The 19079-nt window shown below is 32.6% G+C and overlaps 1 protein-coding gene across 1 annotated transcript; it reads left to right on the top strand.

Moving 5' to 3' along the window:
* Positions 1–748: 748 nt before the first annotated feature.
* LOC128189459 (uncharacterized) lies at positions 749–18764 on the top strand. The gene is made up of 13 exons (XM_052861081.1): positions 749–938; positions 6182–6339; positions 6527–6691; positions 6872–7054; positions 7566–7702; positions 8317–8516; positions 8915–9277; positions 12904–13061; positions 15585–15749; positions 15887–16072; positions 16670–16806; positions 17500–17699; positions 18086–18764. Exons 2-13 carry the CDS (start codon positions 6186–6188, stop codon positions 18450–18452), a joined length of 2415 nt encoding a protein of 804 aa, XP_052717041.1. The 5' UTR covers positions 749–938; positions 6182–6185; the 3' UTR covers positions 18453–18764.
* The last annotated feature ends 315 nt before the right edge of the window (positions 18765–19079 follow it).

Raw genomic sequence — 19079 nt, 5'->3', positions numbered from 1 at the left:
TACAACTTAGGCATATCTTAAGTTCTATCTTAGGAAACATCTTAGAAAATCTTTGTGAAACGGGCTTCTGGACGTTTTGGTAGGTGTGACGACACTTTCGCGTACTTCATGCACTTTTCGGCTATAATTTGTTGCGTGCGGCCTCTAGTGATGTAGCAGATGAAGTTGTCAGTGAAGGGTCAGCGAAGGGTTATCTGCCTGCTCCGGTCGGCCTCCGGTCCCCAACATGCTTTGCTAATACTAACCTTACTGTATCTTATGTCTTTGATAGTACTCGCGTATGTTTTGCTTGGACTTAACCCGCTGAGATGTTTTTGAAAATTTGTGCTTACTTTGTTTAGTTGTGGAACGACCTCGATTCCATTATTCCAATGTTTTTCTTATTGCTAGTCGAAATCTTACTTATTATAAATTAAATAAATCTACATATCTACACTTTATTTATTACAAGTTGCTTCCTGTATTGCTATATTATTTTTTCCGCCACTTTACGTGTGTCTACTGCTTTGTAGTTCACCAAACTGAAAAAGCACTAACCGACTTAAAAGCGAAAAAAAACCCATAAAAAATGAAAAATTATAAAAAAAATGGAATTAAAAGATAAAATATATATGAAAAGTCTGAAAACGTATTGAAAATCTACATTCAAAGTCACTTGAACAAAACCACTTATTTCTATGTGTATTTAAAATTGTTCCGATGATGTGTCAATCAAATCGCCACTGTGAACCCCCTATGACCTTGGGAAGTGTAATCCTGACCCACTTTTTGGCCTGACATACTGCATGTTATACAAGATAAATTGGCAAATGGTTTTGAAACAGATGGACTTATCTTAAGCGTATTTGGGTTTGTTTTATTCAGAAACAATATTCTAGCCAACAACTAGAAATGAAAGAGAAATAATTGTCAGTGCCTACGTTATTTCGCGACTACAGGTAAGCATTTTTAATTTCAGTTCGGAGAAAAAAAACGTCTCTGCCTCAGGTAAGCGTTGCATGCAATTTTCTTGAATCTGCGGGCCAGTTTTCTTGAATCTGCGAGCCAATTTACTTGAATCTGCAGGCCCATGAACAACAGAATCTCATATATGTGCAATGCATTGGATGCATATAATGCCTGCAAAATGTCGTAAATAACAACCATTTTAAAAGAGCAATTTAGTCAATGGAGTGCCTTACAATGGGCTGACATTTTGAATTCTTTGTTGTTGCTTACATTTGTTGACCTGGTGGAAAATAAATATTTAAAACGAATTTTAAATCCCTCCACACAAAACTACTTTTAAATAGCTGTTCTACTTCATCGAATGTAGGTCATATATATTTTGTAAATAAAACTTTCTTAGAAATTATTGATATATATAATAAAATACACTACGTCTGCTTGAGACAGCTTCATAATTTACATAAAACCCATGCATTATTTATCATTATTCAATATAAACAACTATCTTTCTCTGTTTAAGACTTGCATATATTTGCAGTTTCATTGAATGATATCTAAATCACGCGTGGTAGAATTCTGATACCTTCCTTAACATACCTGAGTAATTCATCGATCATAATTGATCATTATGAATCTCCGACCTCAGGCATGAGAAATTCCTTTACAGTTCAACCTTTTTAAGTACGTCAGAAAATGTATCCATAACTCATCTCAGATATACGCTCGTGAATCTGTGCCTGATCGCGATCCATTCATCGTAAACAAGCGCGCATCAGTGGTTACAGTGTATTTTTGTTCACATGTTATTTTTATATAAACATGAGACTGATTTGATCGAACCAGTCATCCTTGTGGGTTTATTTCCACTTAGCCAACATTCTGAATTTCTCAATTCTCACCTGGCCAACATTTTGATTTTCACATCTGAGTGATCAGGAGGCTATAGTCTGTTTTTACATGTTAATGTGTTTGTTATCAATTACCCGAGAATAGTTTGTTGAAAACAAATAAACAAATAGCATTTAATTTTGCCTATAACATGATATCAGAAAAAATAAATAATAATGACCAAATTTTTTTTTGAAATATAGATCAGCAATTATCTGCAAGATCATTACTCAAAACAGTATATATGTATATACCAATATGGGTACTTGCATGATGAAAACGTTTATGTAAATAATTTTAAATTGTTTTAATTGGATGTATATAATATATATACATAAAAAGACCGATCTGCAGTTTTCAAAAAATATACTAAAAACATACAAAATTAAAATGCCCAATCTTTAGATGCAAGTCACCTTTATAGAAAACGACAACGGAGGATTTTATCTTCATAACTAATGTTGTATTGATCATCATCCAATGAATCTTATTAAATGTGAAGTATACACCATAAAAAATAAAAGCACTTAACTCTAGCGCTTTTGTGTTTTGTTAATTTCATATTCTGTAGATTGGAATTAATCAATATAATCATAGAAACCAAAGAAAATCGAAAAAAAATAAATTAAAATATGACCCATTTGATGTATAATGAAAATTTCAAACGTTATTCTTATAATTATAATATTTTACAATGCTAAGTTTAAGTTAAGTCAGCTTATATAATTAACTCAGTTTATGATGAAAATACACAAACCATAATATTTAAATTGTACCCTAATCAAGGGCATGAATTATAGGGGGATAGGTAAGAGTTCATTTTTAAAAATTGCCTTTTTATTTGAACTAATTAAATAAGATAAAGTACTGGGACAAAAGCTCAATTCACATGTATTCCTCTGTAGGCTAATAAATATATATTATTTCTCCTACTTTCATCTGAAAACAGACTATAGCTTACCTGTAATTAAATTCTTTTGTTCTCCATTTGCACCCATTCCCACCTAGCCAACACAGATCTACCTGTATTTTACCTGTTTTTTTTTCAAAAGTAGGAAGACACCTCCTTGTGTATAGCTTGAAAACAAAATCGGCAGATTAAGTGGGTTCTCCTGTTTAATTACAATATCGTACATGTATTTAGTCTGGAATTACTTCATCTACATTAAGCTACTGGAATCAGAGTCTACTGTTGATATTAATATTTTGGATGAAAAAAAAAGTGCTCTTGAAAAGCTACGCAAGGAAAAGTTGTTTGGACATATGATAAGGTCTCGTGCCCATTGGATGGAGGAAGGCGAAAAACCTTCAAAATATTTTTGCAATTTGGAATCTAGAAATTATATAAACAAAACAATAAAAAAAATTGAAGTTGAAGGTATTGGAAGGGTATATGAGCAAGAAAAAATACTAGATTATGTAAAGAAGTACTATGAAAATTTATATGCAAGTGAGGACACAAATTTAGTAAGGATTGATTTAGATAATATTATTTTTAATTACAATTCACCTAAGTTAGAAAATGAGTTGTCAAAAGGTCTAGAAGATGTTTTTTTAGAAAAAGAGGTATTAAATGTCATAAAACATATGAAGAACAACAAATCTCCTGGGAGTGATGGGTACACTGCTGAATTTTTTAAATTTTTTTGGAAAGATATTAAAAATTTTGTTGTACGAGCAATTAACTGTATATTTTTGAAGAAGGAACTCCCCATCTCACAGAGACTTGGAATTATCTCATGTCTACCTAAAGGTGATAAGCCTAGACAGTTTTTAAAAAACTGGCGACCAATTACTCTTTTAAATGTTTTGTACAAGATTATTTCAGGGTGTGTTAGTTTTAGAATTAAGAAAGTATTAGATTATTTAATATCTGATACACAGTCTGGATTTATGAAGGGAAGATACATTGGAGAAAATACCAGATTTATATATGACCTGTTATCTTACACTGAGTTCAAAAACATACCTGGTCTTTTAATACTTATAGATTTTGAAAAGGCTTTTGATTCTATGTCGTGGTCATTCATATACCAAGTCCTTAAATATTTTGGCTTTGGAGAAAATATTATTCAGTGGATTAAGATTTTAAATACAAACTTCCATGCTGCTATTTTACAGTGCGGCCATTTATCACAACAGTTTGTTGTACAAAGAGGATGCAGGCAAGGAGACCCTGTTGCTCCATATTTATTTATCATGTGTGCAGAAATTTTAGCAATAATGATTAAACAAAACAAAGATATTAAAGGTATTTTTATTAATGATATTGAACATAAGATATCACAATATGCAGATGACACTTCACTAGTCCTTGATGGTTCACCAAAATCACTTTTTGCAGCTCTTGAAACCATAGAATTTTTTTCGAGTTTTTCTGGTCTTAAAATAAATACATCTAAGACAAAGATTATTTGGATTGGATCAAAAAAATTTTCAGATCAGGTTTATCATCACACAAGATGGAAATTGGATTGGGGGTCAACAACATTCAACCTTTTAGGAATTCAGTTCTCAGTAAATCTTCATAATATTGTCGATATGAATTATAATTTACAAATTCCAAAAATTATAGCTATGGTAGAGCAATGGAAACGACGAATTCTTACTCCCATTGGTAGAATTACTGTTATTAAAAGTTAGCTCATACCGAAACTAAATCATTTATTCATTTCACTACCAAATCCAAAGAAAGAAACAATTTCATACCTTAATAAAATTTTGTTTGAATTTCTGTGGAAATCTAAGATTGATAAAGTTAAGAGGTCAGTCATTACACAGGACTATTCATCAGGAGGGTTGAAAATGGTTGACATTAACAATTTTATAATATCTCTCAAATGTTCATGGATAAAAAGGCTTACAAAATCACACAAACCATGGATGGATTTTTTATTTACCATTTATGGAAATGAGTTTTTACAGAATTTGTTTGATTTTGGTGATAGTTTTGTAACTGAATGTTTACACAAGGTAAACAACGATTTTTGGAAAGATGTGTTAAATTCATGGTTATGTTTTATTATTACCTATATTGATCACCCAAAGGCAAAAGATAATCTTTTAAATTCTCCGGTGTGGTACAATTCAAAAATACTCATAGCAAATAAATATGTTTTCATAAAAACCTGGTACAAGAATGGTGTAAAGGTCATACAAGATTTTTATGATGAAAATTGTAATTTTTTAAGTTATGAAGAATTTAAATGTAAATACAATCTCAAGAATATATGTATAATGCAATACAACAGTGTTAAATCAGCAATTTTTAAGTTTTTTAAAATGTCTAACATTGACAGGACTTCTGTTCAAAGAAATCCTAATCCATGTATACCATTTTTTTTCCAAACAATCATACTCCATGAAAAGTGTACAAAAATTATTTACAATGTTTTGAACGAAAATGTGGTTGTTCCAATTGCTGTAACCAGATGGAAAACAGATCTGGTTGATTATAATGTTGAAGATCTTACTGTATATGATATTTTTAAGATTTGTTTTAAAACTACCAAAGATTCTTCTGTACAATGGCTTCAATTTAGAATTTTACACAAAATTCTTCCAGTTGGATACTACCTTAAAAAAATCAATATTAAAAATACTGACACATGTGGGTTTTGTAAAAACAATGTGGAAACAATAATACATGTTTTTATTTCCTGTGAGAAAATACATACCCTGTGGAGTGAACTTAGCTTATACATTTATAGAAAGACCTCTGAAAGAATTGGATTTAATATGTTTAACATTATACTTGGCCAACTTCCATTGTCATTTCATAACAAAGTAATTAATTTTATAATTCTTTATATGAAACAATATATTTTTTGTTGTCTTATGTCAAATAGGACACCATGTCTGATTGGTTTCCTTTATCACTTAAAACTAAAATACAATATTGAAAGATATGCTGCAATACAAACTGGTAAACTACAATATTTTGAAAACTTATGGGATAGTTGGAAAGATATCTTGGCTGCTGATATCTGATTTATTTTTATTACACTGTATCATGAATATTTTTTTTCTATACTTAATTTTTTTCCCATATAAGCAAGTAACCACAAAATAATAAATTTCAGTGTTTATTCATAAGTGTGTATGTGTGTGTGTATGATTGAATGTCTGTTTTGCATGTATGTTTCTTTGAAAAAGAAATAAATTATAAAAAAAAAAAAAAAAAAAAAAAAAAAAAGCTACTGGTAAAGGTAACACTGATGTACTTCTTTTCAGACAGCTGAAGTATGGATACTTTTAGATGTAATACTGTTAATGGTCAAACAAATGTTGTTATCATATACTTATAATAGTAAAATCTACCACAGTGAATTCCTCACTTTTGCAGAATCATGGAAACGAATGGAAAATTACAGTTTGTCTCCACGCCAGATATACCGAATTCGTCCAAGCGCGTCATATTAGAATATGTGTTTGCCGATCACACCAATTATCAATTCTGGAATAAGGTTAAAGTAGTGGATAAAGAGCCAAAAACTGTGGATGGTAAGTTTCTTGTCTTAACTTCTTGTAAACGCATAATGTTTCACGCTTGAATTCTAAAACAATCGGCCTGTAGAAAATTAGTTATGTGATGTTTTAATTTTTTATCATACCGGTAATTTTTTCTAGATACATATAGCAAGTTTGAAAATTGAACATTGTAGTAAGCGCCAGTTTACCTCTTTTTAAGATTGTCCTACTTGGGATAGCTATATGTGGAACAGTATTTCCCAGAAGGACTCGGAGTTTTTTGACATGATAACGAAACCTGTAGCGATGTTCGAGAATCCGTTCCTGAAAAGTCCCCATAAACTTGTTTTATGTGATATGTGGAAGACAAATGATGAACCAGCTGGTAAATGGAGAGAGAGAGAGAGAGAGAGAGAGAGAGAGAGAGAGAGAGAGAGGTGATTACTGACGAAAATATCTTAATTCCTAATTGCACAATAATTTCCTCATGTACGCATATATGTTTCATGGTTGTTTTAACACTTATACACGTCATGTGCATATCAAATCAAATCTATTCCTATAGGAATAAATACCAGAGTGCAATGCTTGGAGACTATGGAAAGGTTAAAGAATGATCCCAAAACAGGATTCCGTCCCAAAGTCCCCCACGACCCGTGGTTTGGAATTGAGCAGGAGTACATAGTGACCCGCAGTGATAACTTCCCGGCCAGCTATGAACCCAAGGACAATGACTATTCTACTCTTAGTAGGATACTAAGCTTTTACACGTTTATGATTTTGATATGAACACAAAGCATAAGGAAATGAATTCCATTTATGGTCAGGGGCGTAGGAAGGTAGTTTCATATCAGGGCGGCGAAATTTGGTCGATTGGGTGGCGGTAATGCTTGGTTTTGGGGAGGGAAATCCATTTATTAAACCAGAGTTGACTTGAAATTGGGATATCAAACGATATTTTTTTTCATATATAATGTTATCAATAACATGATAGCAATGCGTTCTTAAAATAGGATGATGCAAGGTATGCTAGCGTTCCAAACCCCGGGGATAACTCGTAATAAATTTAAAAAGTGTGACCGGTTCGGTTAGTCGCATTTTGGTAGACTTTAATTATAAAACTATTTATCTTCCTTGCTATCCTATATGTACTTATCATTATTTGCAGCACTTAATATATACACAAGCAGCTATTTTCTGCAGTTGTGTTGGTAGAGTTTGGACCAAAATCAACTCTAATGATCAATGTTTCTTCACAGTCCTCTACTGTAGTGTGGGTCATGTCCACGACAGAAATGTGGCCCTAGAGAGAGACCTGTCCATGAAGCACTTGCAGGCCTGTATATACGCCGGGGTCAACGTCTGTGGCTGCATACGGGAAAATGGACCTTCACAGGTGTCCTCATTATTTTTTTTTTATTGACACACTGTTTGAATTCTCCTGAATAAACATACATGTAAATGCATATTTTATGAACATGAAAACGTCAAACACTTCATAGCTTGCGCAAGTTTTTTCATTCAGCCTATGTATATCTAATGCATGAAGATACATATATATTCACCAAGTTATGACTTGTTCAAATAGCTGTTTTTTTCTTATCTAAACAAAAATTTTAAATTTCAGTAATTAATATTTCTATTAGCATGCAATGATTGTAGAAGTTTTGTGTGCAAAGGGCTAAATGATACTCAATAAAATCTTGTTATTTTGTATGAATTTCTGCCCACTTTTTTATCGTAGCAAACATTTGTTTTTAAATTTACATATTACGAAGGGAATTCACATGGAGTTAGTCCGCCACCTTTTTTTAGGAGCATTAAAAAATTGAAGTAAAAGAAAGTAAATTAACAGTGAAATTGAGGTTAAAGGAATGCGATTAGGATTTTCATAACTATGAAAAGTTCTCTTTCTTCTTTTGATTATTATGATTTTTTTGGCTTGTAATTTTTTAGATACATGTAAGTTATGCGTCGTGTCTGAAATTAAAGATAATGATTTTTATTCAGTGGGAGTATCAGGTCGGGCCGTGTCCTGGGGTAGAAATCGGAGACCACTTACAGATGTCCCGCTACATCCTACTGAGACTGGGGGAGCAGTACGGACTAAGGGTGACTCTAAAATCAGTTCCAGTACACGGAGAGGCCTTCTTTTCCGGTGGACATTTGAACTTCAGTGTCAGAAAGATGAGAGAAAAAGGAGGAATTAAGTATGCCGAATCGATCTTTTAACTTTCAAAAAAAAATAATATCACCAATATTAACCAGGACTGAATTAAGAAATGAAGAGAAACATTTATACATGTATATGCAGTTATAGATAAAAGTTCAATCATTTTTAAGTAATATGCTTATGTTTCACAGGAAAACAAATTTCTGTAGTTACAGATTTGAGAATTTTATCGTCAATGTAAAAATCATTAGTCTGATCGAAATCTCTTCGTAAGCAAACATATGATGCTTTCATATCGTCACAGGTGGAGATAGTTTCAGTTACGGATTACATACATACGAAATAATAAATGAGGAAAATGATGCTTGTCAATCTAAAAATTGTCAATAATAGTTCTTAAAAAAATAAAAGAATTTTTTTTTTACATTGTTTCAGATTTATTCATCATGCAATCAATGTTCTAGCGAAATCAGATCCTATACCTCTCCTAAAACTGTACGACCAAACCTTAGAACACGACAACAAAGAGAGATTGTCCAACACAAGCGGGCACTGGCATCCAAAACAGGACGAGTTCGTCTTTGAGGGAGACAAAAAAGAGTTCACAACTATAAGAATACCTCCCCTCGTAGAAGCGGAGGGGCGGGGCTACATGGAGGATCGTAGACCCCCTTCCTCTGTGGATCCCTATGCTGCGGCAGCCGGGCTGGTTCGAGCCTGTATATTTGGCGATTTTCTGCGACCTGGAAACGAAGAGTTGAAGGACCTGTCTGTATGGAACAAAGACCCATCAGAACTGTAATAAGTTTCTTCATCCATTTTGGTTGTGGGTATTGTAAATTTGTATTCGCAATGAATTTGTTTCTGAACGATATACATGTATCATTTACATTCTAAAAGTTAGCAAGCGGTGTTTGTACATTTCAACCGATTTGTTATTAGCTGTAGTCTATATTGTTGTGTTCTTATTTTTCATATACAATCTACATGTATTTACTTTTTTAACTTTTTGTTTATTTCACGTCAATTAAAATACTCATTGTCGAGTTTAAAAGTTTTGTTACAAATGTGCTACTTTATTAATGGTTTTAATGTTTTCTAAATATTTGCAGCATATATGTCTTTTAGTATGTTACCCCATGCTTACTGATATTGTACGTCGACAGACAAAGAACGCATGGACCACCTTGAACAACATAATGTTGAACTTAACAACTCCCTTCAGAAAGCACAACTTAGTCCTCTAGGCTCAAATAACTGTCAATATTAATATAATAAAATATTCTAAAATTTTGAAACATAAAAACCTCAGGAAATATTCAAGCGAAAGAACTTTATATGATATTAGTCAAATTTGGCCCCCATAATTCGCTATTTTTAAAATGATTCAGGTACATTAACTTCTTGTGTTATTTTATAAAAGAGTTGACATGAAATATGTTTTTCACCCATTTATTTGATTTTTATGCACTTACTGGCAGTACATGACGTCAGAAGTGACGCTATTTTTATAATTCAATCAAAATCAACCAAAAATTGACATTTTTCTTATCTTTTTTCGAATGGGAAATATAGAGCGACTCTTTGAACAAGAACGAACTTTTTGTCACTTATAAGTATTGGAAAGATACATCTTTGGTGAAAATATTTTGTTAGTTCAAGTAGTCGCTCAATGTTTCCTTAAAGAAAAACTGCCTCAAAACAAGCCGTTTAATGCTAAAAATGAGAAAATGGCGGGAAAAGGTAAACTTTATGATGTCATATTTTTAAATTGTGGGCACTAAAACCAAAATGAAAATTATGAAAAAACTTCAAATGTATGTTTGTACAAATAATACAAAGAATTACAGTAAAATGACAGTGTTAATTTTAGGGGGCCATTTTAGGCTCAAACCATATATAGTCCTGTGATATAAATTCATTGTTAAAACATTTGTTCAGTGGTGGGAAGAAAGTACACGTCATTTTGTAAGCCTTCAATATCTTATATAATACTCAGACATCAAGCCACCAAATGAAAATGGGTTATTATATTACAAAATTGCAAACATTTGCATTCAACAAAATTCTGAAAATGGCGAACGTTAGAAGTGTAAACTCTTGTTGACTCCTCATCATCATACGTTCTCTGGTGGTACATACTAGTATACAAGGATTGTGAAAAGATAAACTTCGTCAATAACGACTTTTTTCGTCGGACTGGTCTGTTGCACAATGATTAAATCTTGTTTTGAAACGTCAACATGCAATCTCATTTTTTTATACTCATTGCACATTTACCGTTTTGATACAGATACAGATCATTTATTTTTAATTCAGAGTCCAGCGTAGACAAGAACATGATATATTATTAAAACTACATATGTACAAGAGAAATACATGCCAATAAATAGTGTAGAAATGATTGAAGTATAACAATTATAGCAAAAGACAATGTAAATTCCAACAATATTTCACATAAAAAAGAGTACTACAGCATGTTCTCATTTATTATAATAAATTTTCTCACAAGATTAAGAATTTCAACCAAAAACTTTTTGATAAACATCCGCATTATATAAAAGAATTGGTTTAACAGTGGATTAACGTGTATAGTGGTTTTAATTCTAGGATTTAAATTAATAAAAAATATTTCTCAATATGTGATATGCTTTTAACGCTTTTTTATAGAGCTCGGATCTTGCTTCATGAAAACTTCCAGATACAGTTAGGTGGACTCCAAGATATTTGTAGCTAGATACACAGTCTATCATGTTATTTTGAAACATTAGTTTCTGTGTAATATTACGACCAGCTTTATTAAAGATCATTTCTTTAGTTTTCTGAATGTTTAGACACCAATCAGACCAGTACTTTTCAAGTTTAGAAAGTCTTGCTTGTATACCTTTAGCTGAGGATGACAAAGTAACAGTGCCGTCTGCATACATTAAACAGTTACAAGTTTGTGTCTGAAGTGATACTTCCTCAATACATGAATCTGAATATGTTGGAAAACAATAAATAAATATCCTTAATAAGGAAGGGCTTAAGTTATCCCTTTGACGGACACATTTGGCTATTGGAAATGTGGTTATTTGGTTCAAATCGCTCCCAACAATCCGCCCATGATCTTGAAAAGCATGAACCTGACCTACTTATTGGACTGACAAGGTGCAAAGAAGGGGTTATTCTCTTTCTGTTACGTTAGTATCATTCTACAGACTCAAGTCTAGTCAAAAGGAACTGAAAGAGAAAAGTCACTGCTTTCGATTTCTTGCAAGTACTGGTAAGTAATCTTAATTTCCGTAGCATTAAATTGTCATGATTATGGAAGCCCATTTACAAAAGAAGCTCATACATGTGTAATGTAGAGAAAGCTGGGGTCAATAAAATATCGTACTTTGAATGCACTTCAGAGCAAATGCCCGAATGGCTTAAACTGGACTGGTTTTTCGAATTCCTTCTTGATTATATGCCTCGACCACACGATCTGTTGACCTCAGAAACAATAACAAGGTTCTATAACTTCTAATTTTGGAATGTTCAAATCGCTCCACTGAATACAACTACTTAACCACATAGGTAATATGTTGTTAACAAATCCTTTTGTAAGTCATTGTTATAGAAATATAAATGCATTTGCATTTGAAATGGTACAGAGAGAAAAACTAAACTCATACTTCTAAAAACTTATTTTAATTTAAGGCAGGACTATTTCCGATTAAAATACCTTAATATGTAAAATGAATATGAATTGACAAGCGTTAGCAATTACCCCACTCCTTTACTGTTTGCACATCTAAAGTCTGCCACATGAAACATTTATAATTCATTTCGGAAGTACTGTCGTAATTCGATCTTTGCAAAATCACGATGCACCTTTTTTAAACACAAGCATGCATGGTTGCAGTGTACTGTGGTTTCATTAATTTTCGTGGGTATCAATTTTCGTGGATTTTCTGAAAACCACAGTTTCAAGGATACGTAATTTCGTGGCCAATGATCCTATCAATACAAAATGTTAGTTGAAATTGAAATTCAATGAACATTTAATTTCGTGGATCAACTTACCAACGAAATCCACGAAAATTGGTGTTCAACGAATATTGATGAAACCACAGTATGTTGTTTATATTGCAGAGTACATGTACATGGAACTAATGTGGTTGAACCTGAAAACAAACTTGTCTATAGCTTAAGGCACCTACGGAAGATTGAGTCGGCTCTTCTTTTTGATAACATATTAAAACGTAACCTTAATGACATTATCTATTTGACGTGAAATATATATTCAGCTAAAGGTAAAGCTAACGCTGAAAAAAATTCAGACAACTGACATCTGGGAACTTTTATATGCAGTACTGTTAACAATAAAACAAAAGTAGGCTTTTAAAAAAATACGTATAAATATAAAACCTACTACAGTGAATTTCTTGTTTTTGCAGAATCATGGAAACGGATGGAAAATTACAGCTTGTCTCCATACCAGATATACCCAATTCGTCCAAGCGCGTCATATTGGAATATGTGTTTGCCAACCACACAAATTATCAGTTTTGGAGTAAGATGAAAGTTGTGGATAGAGAACCAAAGACAGTGAATGGTAAGTTTCTAATCTTAAATTCTTGAAAAACGCCTAGTTCTGAACAAGTGGTACAGACGCCACAACGCTCACCTGAGCAACAATATCTAGAACTTTCCATAATCCAGCTTGACGGTATTGAATATAATTTTTTTTTGACAATCAAGTATAGTATATCTTGTTTAAATATAGATCTTCTTCAATTTTTAGACGAGGTCATGTGACTCCGTCTATTAGTTTACTGTGAGCCTAATTCTCAAACCGGAAGGCACTCGTCGAACACATGGATTGAGTCTACGCGTAAGGAAATAGTGCAGAAAGTTTTCATGCATTTTAGTAAAAATATATGATAAAAACACTCATTTAATCTATTTAAGTCCTATATGTATAAACCAAATTCTATAAAGAAAATAAATAAATAGTTTAATTTATTTATCAAACTAATCTTGCTTAGATTTAATAGATGTATCGATTTGTGGAATGAGTTACGTAACTGAATGCACAGCTTATTAATCAATAGAAGAGAAGCTCTTGACCTCCTTTTCATAATATTGTCAAATTGATTATAGGTACCGGGATTACTTTTCCCGTGTTTGAATATAGAATGTCAAAATGTTTTTTTATTTTCTACATAATTCCTTTAAAGCCGTAAATTACGGTAAAAGATTCATCAAATCAATTATGACGTCATAATAGTTCCAGCACCAAAAAGACACTCGAATCATTTACTAGATCTTGACCTTAAATAGGTGTTTCATTTGCTTCCAGTTTACTTGCGGTAGTATGACTGCTGTTCATCTCTTAAGGAACTTTGTATATAAAAAATAAACAAGTCTGAATTTGCCTTCTCGTTCATTGACTCATTTACTTTATCAAACTGAATTTAATTTTGAACAATGCATTGTAAGCAAAATCTATATAGATTATACATTTTGGGTGACCAGTACATCAAACAATATATATATAATCTTATCGATTGAAGAACCAAATTAAATGTTAATGTTCATGTTGTCCGGCTTAGTTGGAATATGTATGTAATTTTTTTTTAATGTTATGAGACATAAGTTTACATTTTTTTCTATACTTTATAACGGACAAAAGCAAACACATTCATGATTTTAAAAAATTCTTCATCAATATCTTGATGTTTATCAACAGAAACTCTGCTGATCTCTCTTCAATCGGTAAATATATCATACCAGTATTAGACCTATGAATTCAGAGAAAATGCATGGTTGTTATGTTTTGAATTATTTAATTTACCATGTGGTAGAACATATAAATAGAAATAGTACTTATCTCAATTTTAAGAAGATAGAAAAACTCATAGTTTATATTTCCAAGAAAACTTGCGCTTGATAGACGAGCGTGCATTGAAAGGACACAGATCCCTGAAATGATAATTTCCTACAACATTTGTTAATTTTGCTGTTAAAGGCGTTTACTTTGCATATATTAGAAATTTTAAAATCAAATAATTCTGATAGAATTTATAGCTAAAGTTAACAATATACAATTATCATACAATAAACATTGCCTATTCAAATTGTCAGTAAAACATATTACCGGCGAGTAAATATTTTTCTTTGACATAACACATTCTCTCCTTCGCATCATTAGCACTCAGTGACTGATCTGGACATTGTATTTATTTTTTCAAACCAGTTTTTTTTTAATTGTCTGATCTTTGTACATTTATCAGTTAATGTCTTTAGCATTCTGTAGCTCTATTTTTAACGACAAATATAACAGCCAACCAGAAAAGACATACCCAAGAGTATCAATTCGGAGCATTTTAATGAAGAAAACGGTTGTATCGTAATTCGTTTTGATGATGCACGAGTTTACACAAAAAGTAGTAAGTGGTATTAAACGGACCCATTTTAGCTATTATTTTTACATGAATCGCTGCAAATAAATCGTGTCAGATCTGTCCGTCAAAAAAACCAAAATGGCGACCGTGACGAACAATGTTATTGTAAAAAAAGAAAAATTTCTCACGTCAGGTCCCTGTGTTTGATATTGGTATACAATATCCCCTATTGTGGCATTACCCTATTCTACCCTATAAAAGTGATGGTGATTTGAACATACTTGAATCTATGTTACTTTAAGAAGCTTTCACACACGTTTCAGCTTTCCTGGCCAACGTTTGCGAAGACGAGTTTCATCTATTTATTTAAAATTCAATAATTCTTAATCACCTCCTTTTGAAAGAGTGTGTGACCCTTCATATTAAGAAACCTTAATGCCCTTTGACGAAGGGTACTTTGTAACAAGTTTAGTTAAAATTGGCTCATTGATTCTAGAAAAGTCGAAAATGTGAAATGTTTAGAGACTAACGGACAGACAGACAGTTAGAAGGACGATTTAAAAAAAGGGTTATCAGTAAATCTCACTCATGCTTTCAGCTTAAACGAGCTAGAAATCTACTAAATATGGTAGACTTGATTTTTTAATTGTCTATCTTACCGATATTTTGTCTTTTTGATATATCCAGTCTGATAATGTGGTACATGCTGCTTCTTTTTGCTGCTCTTTGAGATTGTCCTGCTTGGGATAGCTATATGTGGAACAGTATCTACCAGAAGGACTCAGAGTTTATCCCAATGCTTACAAAACCGGTAGCGATGTTCGAGAATCCGTTCCTGAAAAGTCCTCATAAACTTGTTTTATGTGATATGTGGAAGACAAATGATGAACCAGCCGGTAAATGTGTAATGTGTTATATGTAATTACTGATGAGAACATCTAAATTCCTACTTGTACATTTCTTTAGTTCATTGGTTATTTATATATCAAAATTCTTACACCATAATCGAATAAAATCATTTGTACTTACATAGGAATAAATACCAGAGTGCAATGCTTGGAGACTATGGAAAGATTAAAGAATGACCCCAAAACCGGATTCCGTCCCAAGGTTCCCCAGGACCCGTGGTTTGGAATTGAGCAGGAGTATATAGTGACCAGACGCAGTGATAACTTCCCAGCAAGCTATGAACCCAAGGACAATAACTATTCTACTCTTAGTAGGATACTATAAGCTTTTACACGTCTATGATTTTGATATGGTCGCAAAGCATAAAGAAATAAATTCCATTTATGGTTAGGGGCGTAGGAAGGTAGTTTCATATCACGGCGGCGAATTTGGTCGATTGGGTGGGTAATGCTTGGTTTTGGGGAGGGAAGGAGATTCATTCCTTAAACCAGAGTTGACTTGAAATTAAGATATCAAACGATATCTTTTTCATATTAATTGTTATCAATAACATGATCGCAATGCGTAAAATTCTTAAAATAGGATGATGTAAGGTATGCTACCGTTCCAAGCCCCAGGGATAATTCGTAATAAATTTAGAAAGAATGGTTCAGTTAGTCAAATGTTGGTAGACTTATATATATATATATATATATATATATATATATATATATATATATATATATATATATATATATATATATATATATATATATATATATATATATATATATATATATTCCTTGTACTCTCACTTATACCTATTATTATCTCCAGCACTTGATATATACACAAGCAGCTATTTTCTGCAGTTGTGTTGGTAGAGTTTGGATCAAAATCAACTCTAACGATCAATGTTTCTTCACAGTCCTCTACTGTAGTGTGGGTCATGTCCACGACAGAAATGTGGCCCTAGAGAGAGACCTGTCCATGAAGCACCTGCAAGCCTGTATATACGCCGGGGTCAACGTCTGTGGCTGCATGCGGGAAAATGGACCCTCACAGGTGTCTTCCTCATTAATTTTGTATTGACACACTGTTTGGATATGCATGAATGAACATACATGTACGTGTATGTTTATGAACATGAAAACGTCATACACTTCATAGCTTGCGCCAGTTTTCACATTCAACCTATGTATATCTAATGCATGAAGATACATATATATTCACCAAGTTATGACTTGTTCAAAAAGTTGTTTTTTCTTATATAAACAACCTTTTTAAATTTCAGTAATTAACATTTTCATTAGCATGCAATGATTGTAGAAGTTTTGTGTGCAAGAGCTAAATGATACTCAATAAAATCTTGTTATTTTGTTTGAATTTCTGCCCACTTTTTTATCGTAGCAAACATTTGTTTTAAAATTTACATATTACGAAGGGAATTCACATGGAGTAAGTCCGCCACCTTTTTTTTAGGAGCATTAAAAAAATTGAAGTGAAAGAAAGTAAATTAACAGTGAAATTTAGGTTAGATGAACGTGATAAGCAACCCCCCCCCCAACGGATTAAGATTTTCATAACTATAAAAATCTCTTTCTTCTATTCATTATTATGTTGGGTTTTTTTTGGCTTGTAATTTTTTTTAGATAAGTCTGCTGTCCTCCCCCATTGAAAAATATGCTTCGTGTCTGAAGATACTGTATTTGAAATGTTCCATCTTTAAAAAATAAAAAGATAATGTTTTTTATTCAGTGGGAGTATCAGGTAGGGCCGTGTGCCGGGGTAGAAATTGGGGACCACCTACAGATGTCCCGCTACATTCTACTGAGACTGGGGGAGCAGTACGGACTAAGAGTGACTCTAAAATCAGTTCCAGTACACGGAGAGGCCTTCTTTTCCGGTGGACATTTGAACTTCAGTGTCAGGAAGATGAGAGAAAAAGGAGGAATTAAGTATGCCAAATCGTTCTTCTATCTTTCAAAAAAAATAAAAACACCGATATTTAGCAGGACTAAATTAAGAAAAGACTTGAAACTTGATACATGTATATGGAGTTATGAATAAAAAATCAATCATTTTTAAGTAATATGCATATCTTTCATAGGAACACAAATTTCTGTAGTTATTTTATTGTCAATGTAAAAATCATAAGTTTAATAGTAATTTCATTGTAAGCAAACATACAGTATAATGCTTTCATATCTTCACAAGTGGAGATAGTTTAAGATACGGATTACATACATGCGGAAAAATAAATGAGGAAAATGATTTTTTTCAATCTAAAAATTTTCATTAATAGTTCTAAAAAAATGAAAGAGTTTTTTTTACTTTGTTTCAGATTTATCCATCATGCAATCAATGTTCTAGCGAAATCAGATCCTATACCTCTCCTTCAACTATACGACCAAACCTTAGAACACGACAACACAGAGAGATTGTCCAACACAAGCGGGCACTGGCATCCAAAACAGGACGAGTTCGTCTTTGAGGGAGACAAAAAAGAGTTCACAACTATAAGAATACCTCCCCTCGTAGAAGCGGAGGGGCGGGGTTACATGGAGGATCGTAGACCCCCTTCCTCTGTGGATCCCTATGCTGCGGCAGCCGGGCTGGTTCGAGCCTGTATATTTGGCGATTTTCTGCGACCTGGGAACGAACAGTTGAAGAACCTGTCTATATGGAACAAAGACCCTTCAGAATTGTAATGATTTTCTTCATCCATTGTAGTTGTGGGTATTGTAAATTTTGTATTAGAAATGCATCTGTTTTTTGAGCGATATTTTTTGCGACCGTGGAACAAACAGTTGAAGAACCTGTCGGTATGGGTCAAAGACCAATCAAAATTGTAATGAGTTTCTTCATCCATTTTGGTTGTGGGTATTGTAAATTTTGTATTAGCAATGCGTTTGTTTCTGAATGATATATTTTTTACATTCTTACAAGTTAGCGAGAGGTGTTTGTACGTTTCAACCGATTTGTTAATAACTCTAGTTTATATAGTTGTGTGCATATTTTTCGTTGATAATCTAATAACTTTTTAACTTCTTTTTAAATTTTATTTCAATAAGAAATACTTACTGTTTAGTTAAAAAGTGTTGTTACATATGTACTACTTTATTAATGTTTATAATGTTTACTAAATAATTGCAGCATATTTGTCTTATAGTATATTACCTCATGCTAACTGATTTTGTACGTCGACAGACAAAGAACGCTTGTACCACCTTTAACGACATAATGTAAAACTTAACAACTCCCTTAAGAAAGCACGGGTCATTGCATACAGAAACTTTGTCCTCTAGGTTCGAATAATTGTCAATATTAATAAAATA

Source organism: Crassostrea angulata, chromosome 6 (assembly GCF_025612915.1).
Source record: "Crassostrea angulata isolate pt1a10 chromosome 6, ASM2561291v2, whole genome shotgun sequence".
Taxonomy (NCBI): domain Eukaryota; kingdom Metazoa; phylum Mollusca; class Bivalvia; order Ostreida; family Ostreidae; genus Magallana; species Magallana angulata.
The sequence above is the reverse complement of the archived record's forward strand: the minus strand, read 5'-3'. Positions and strand labels throughout refer to the sequence as shown.

Excerpts from the sequence above, each read along its gene's own strand:
- LOC128189459 (XM_052861081.1), top strand. The coding sequence starts at position 6,186 with ATGGAAACGAATGGAAAATTACAGTTTGTCTCCACGCCAGATATACCG. Across the intron at positions 6,340-6,526 it reads AGAGCCAAAAACTGTGGATG|ATTGTCCTACTTGGGATAGC; the intron begins GTAAGTTTCTTG and ends CCTCTTTTTAAG. Across the intron at positions 15,750-15,886 it reads GACAAATGATGAACCAGCCG|GAATAAATACCAGAGTGCAA; the intron begins GTAAATGTGTAA and ends GTACTTACATAG.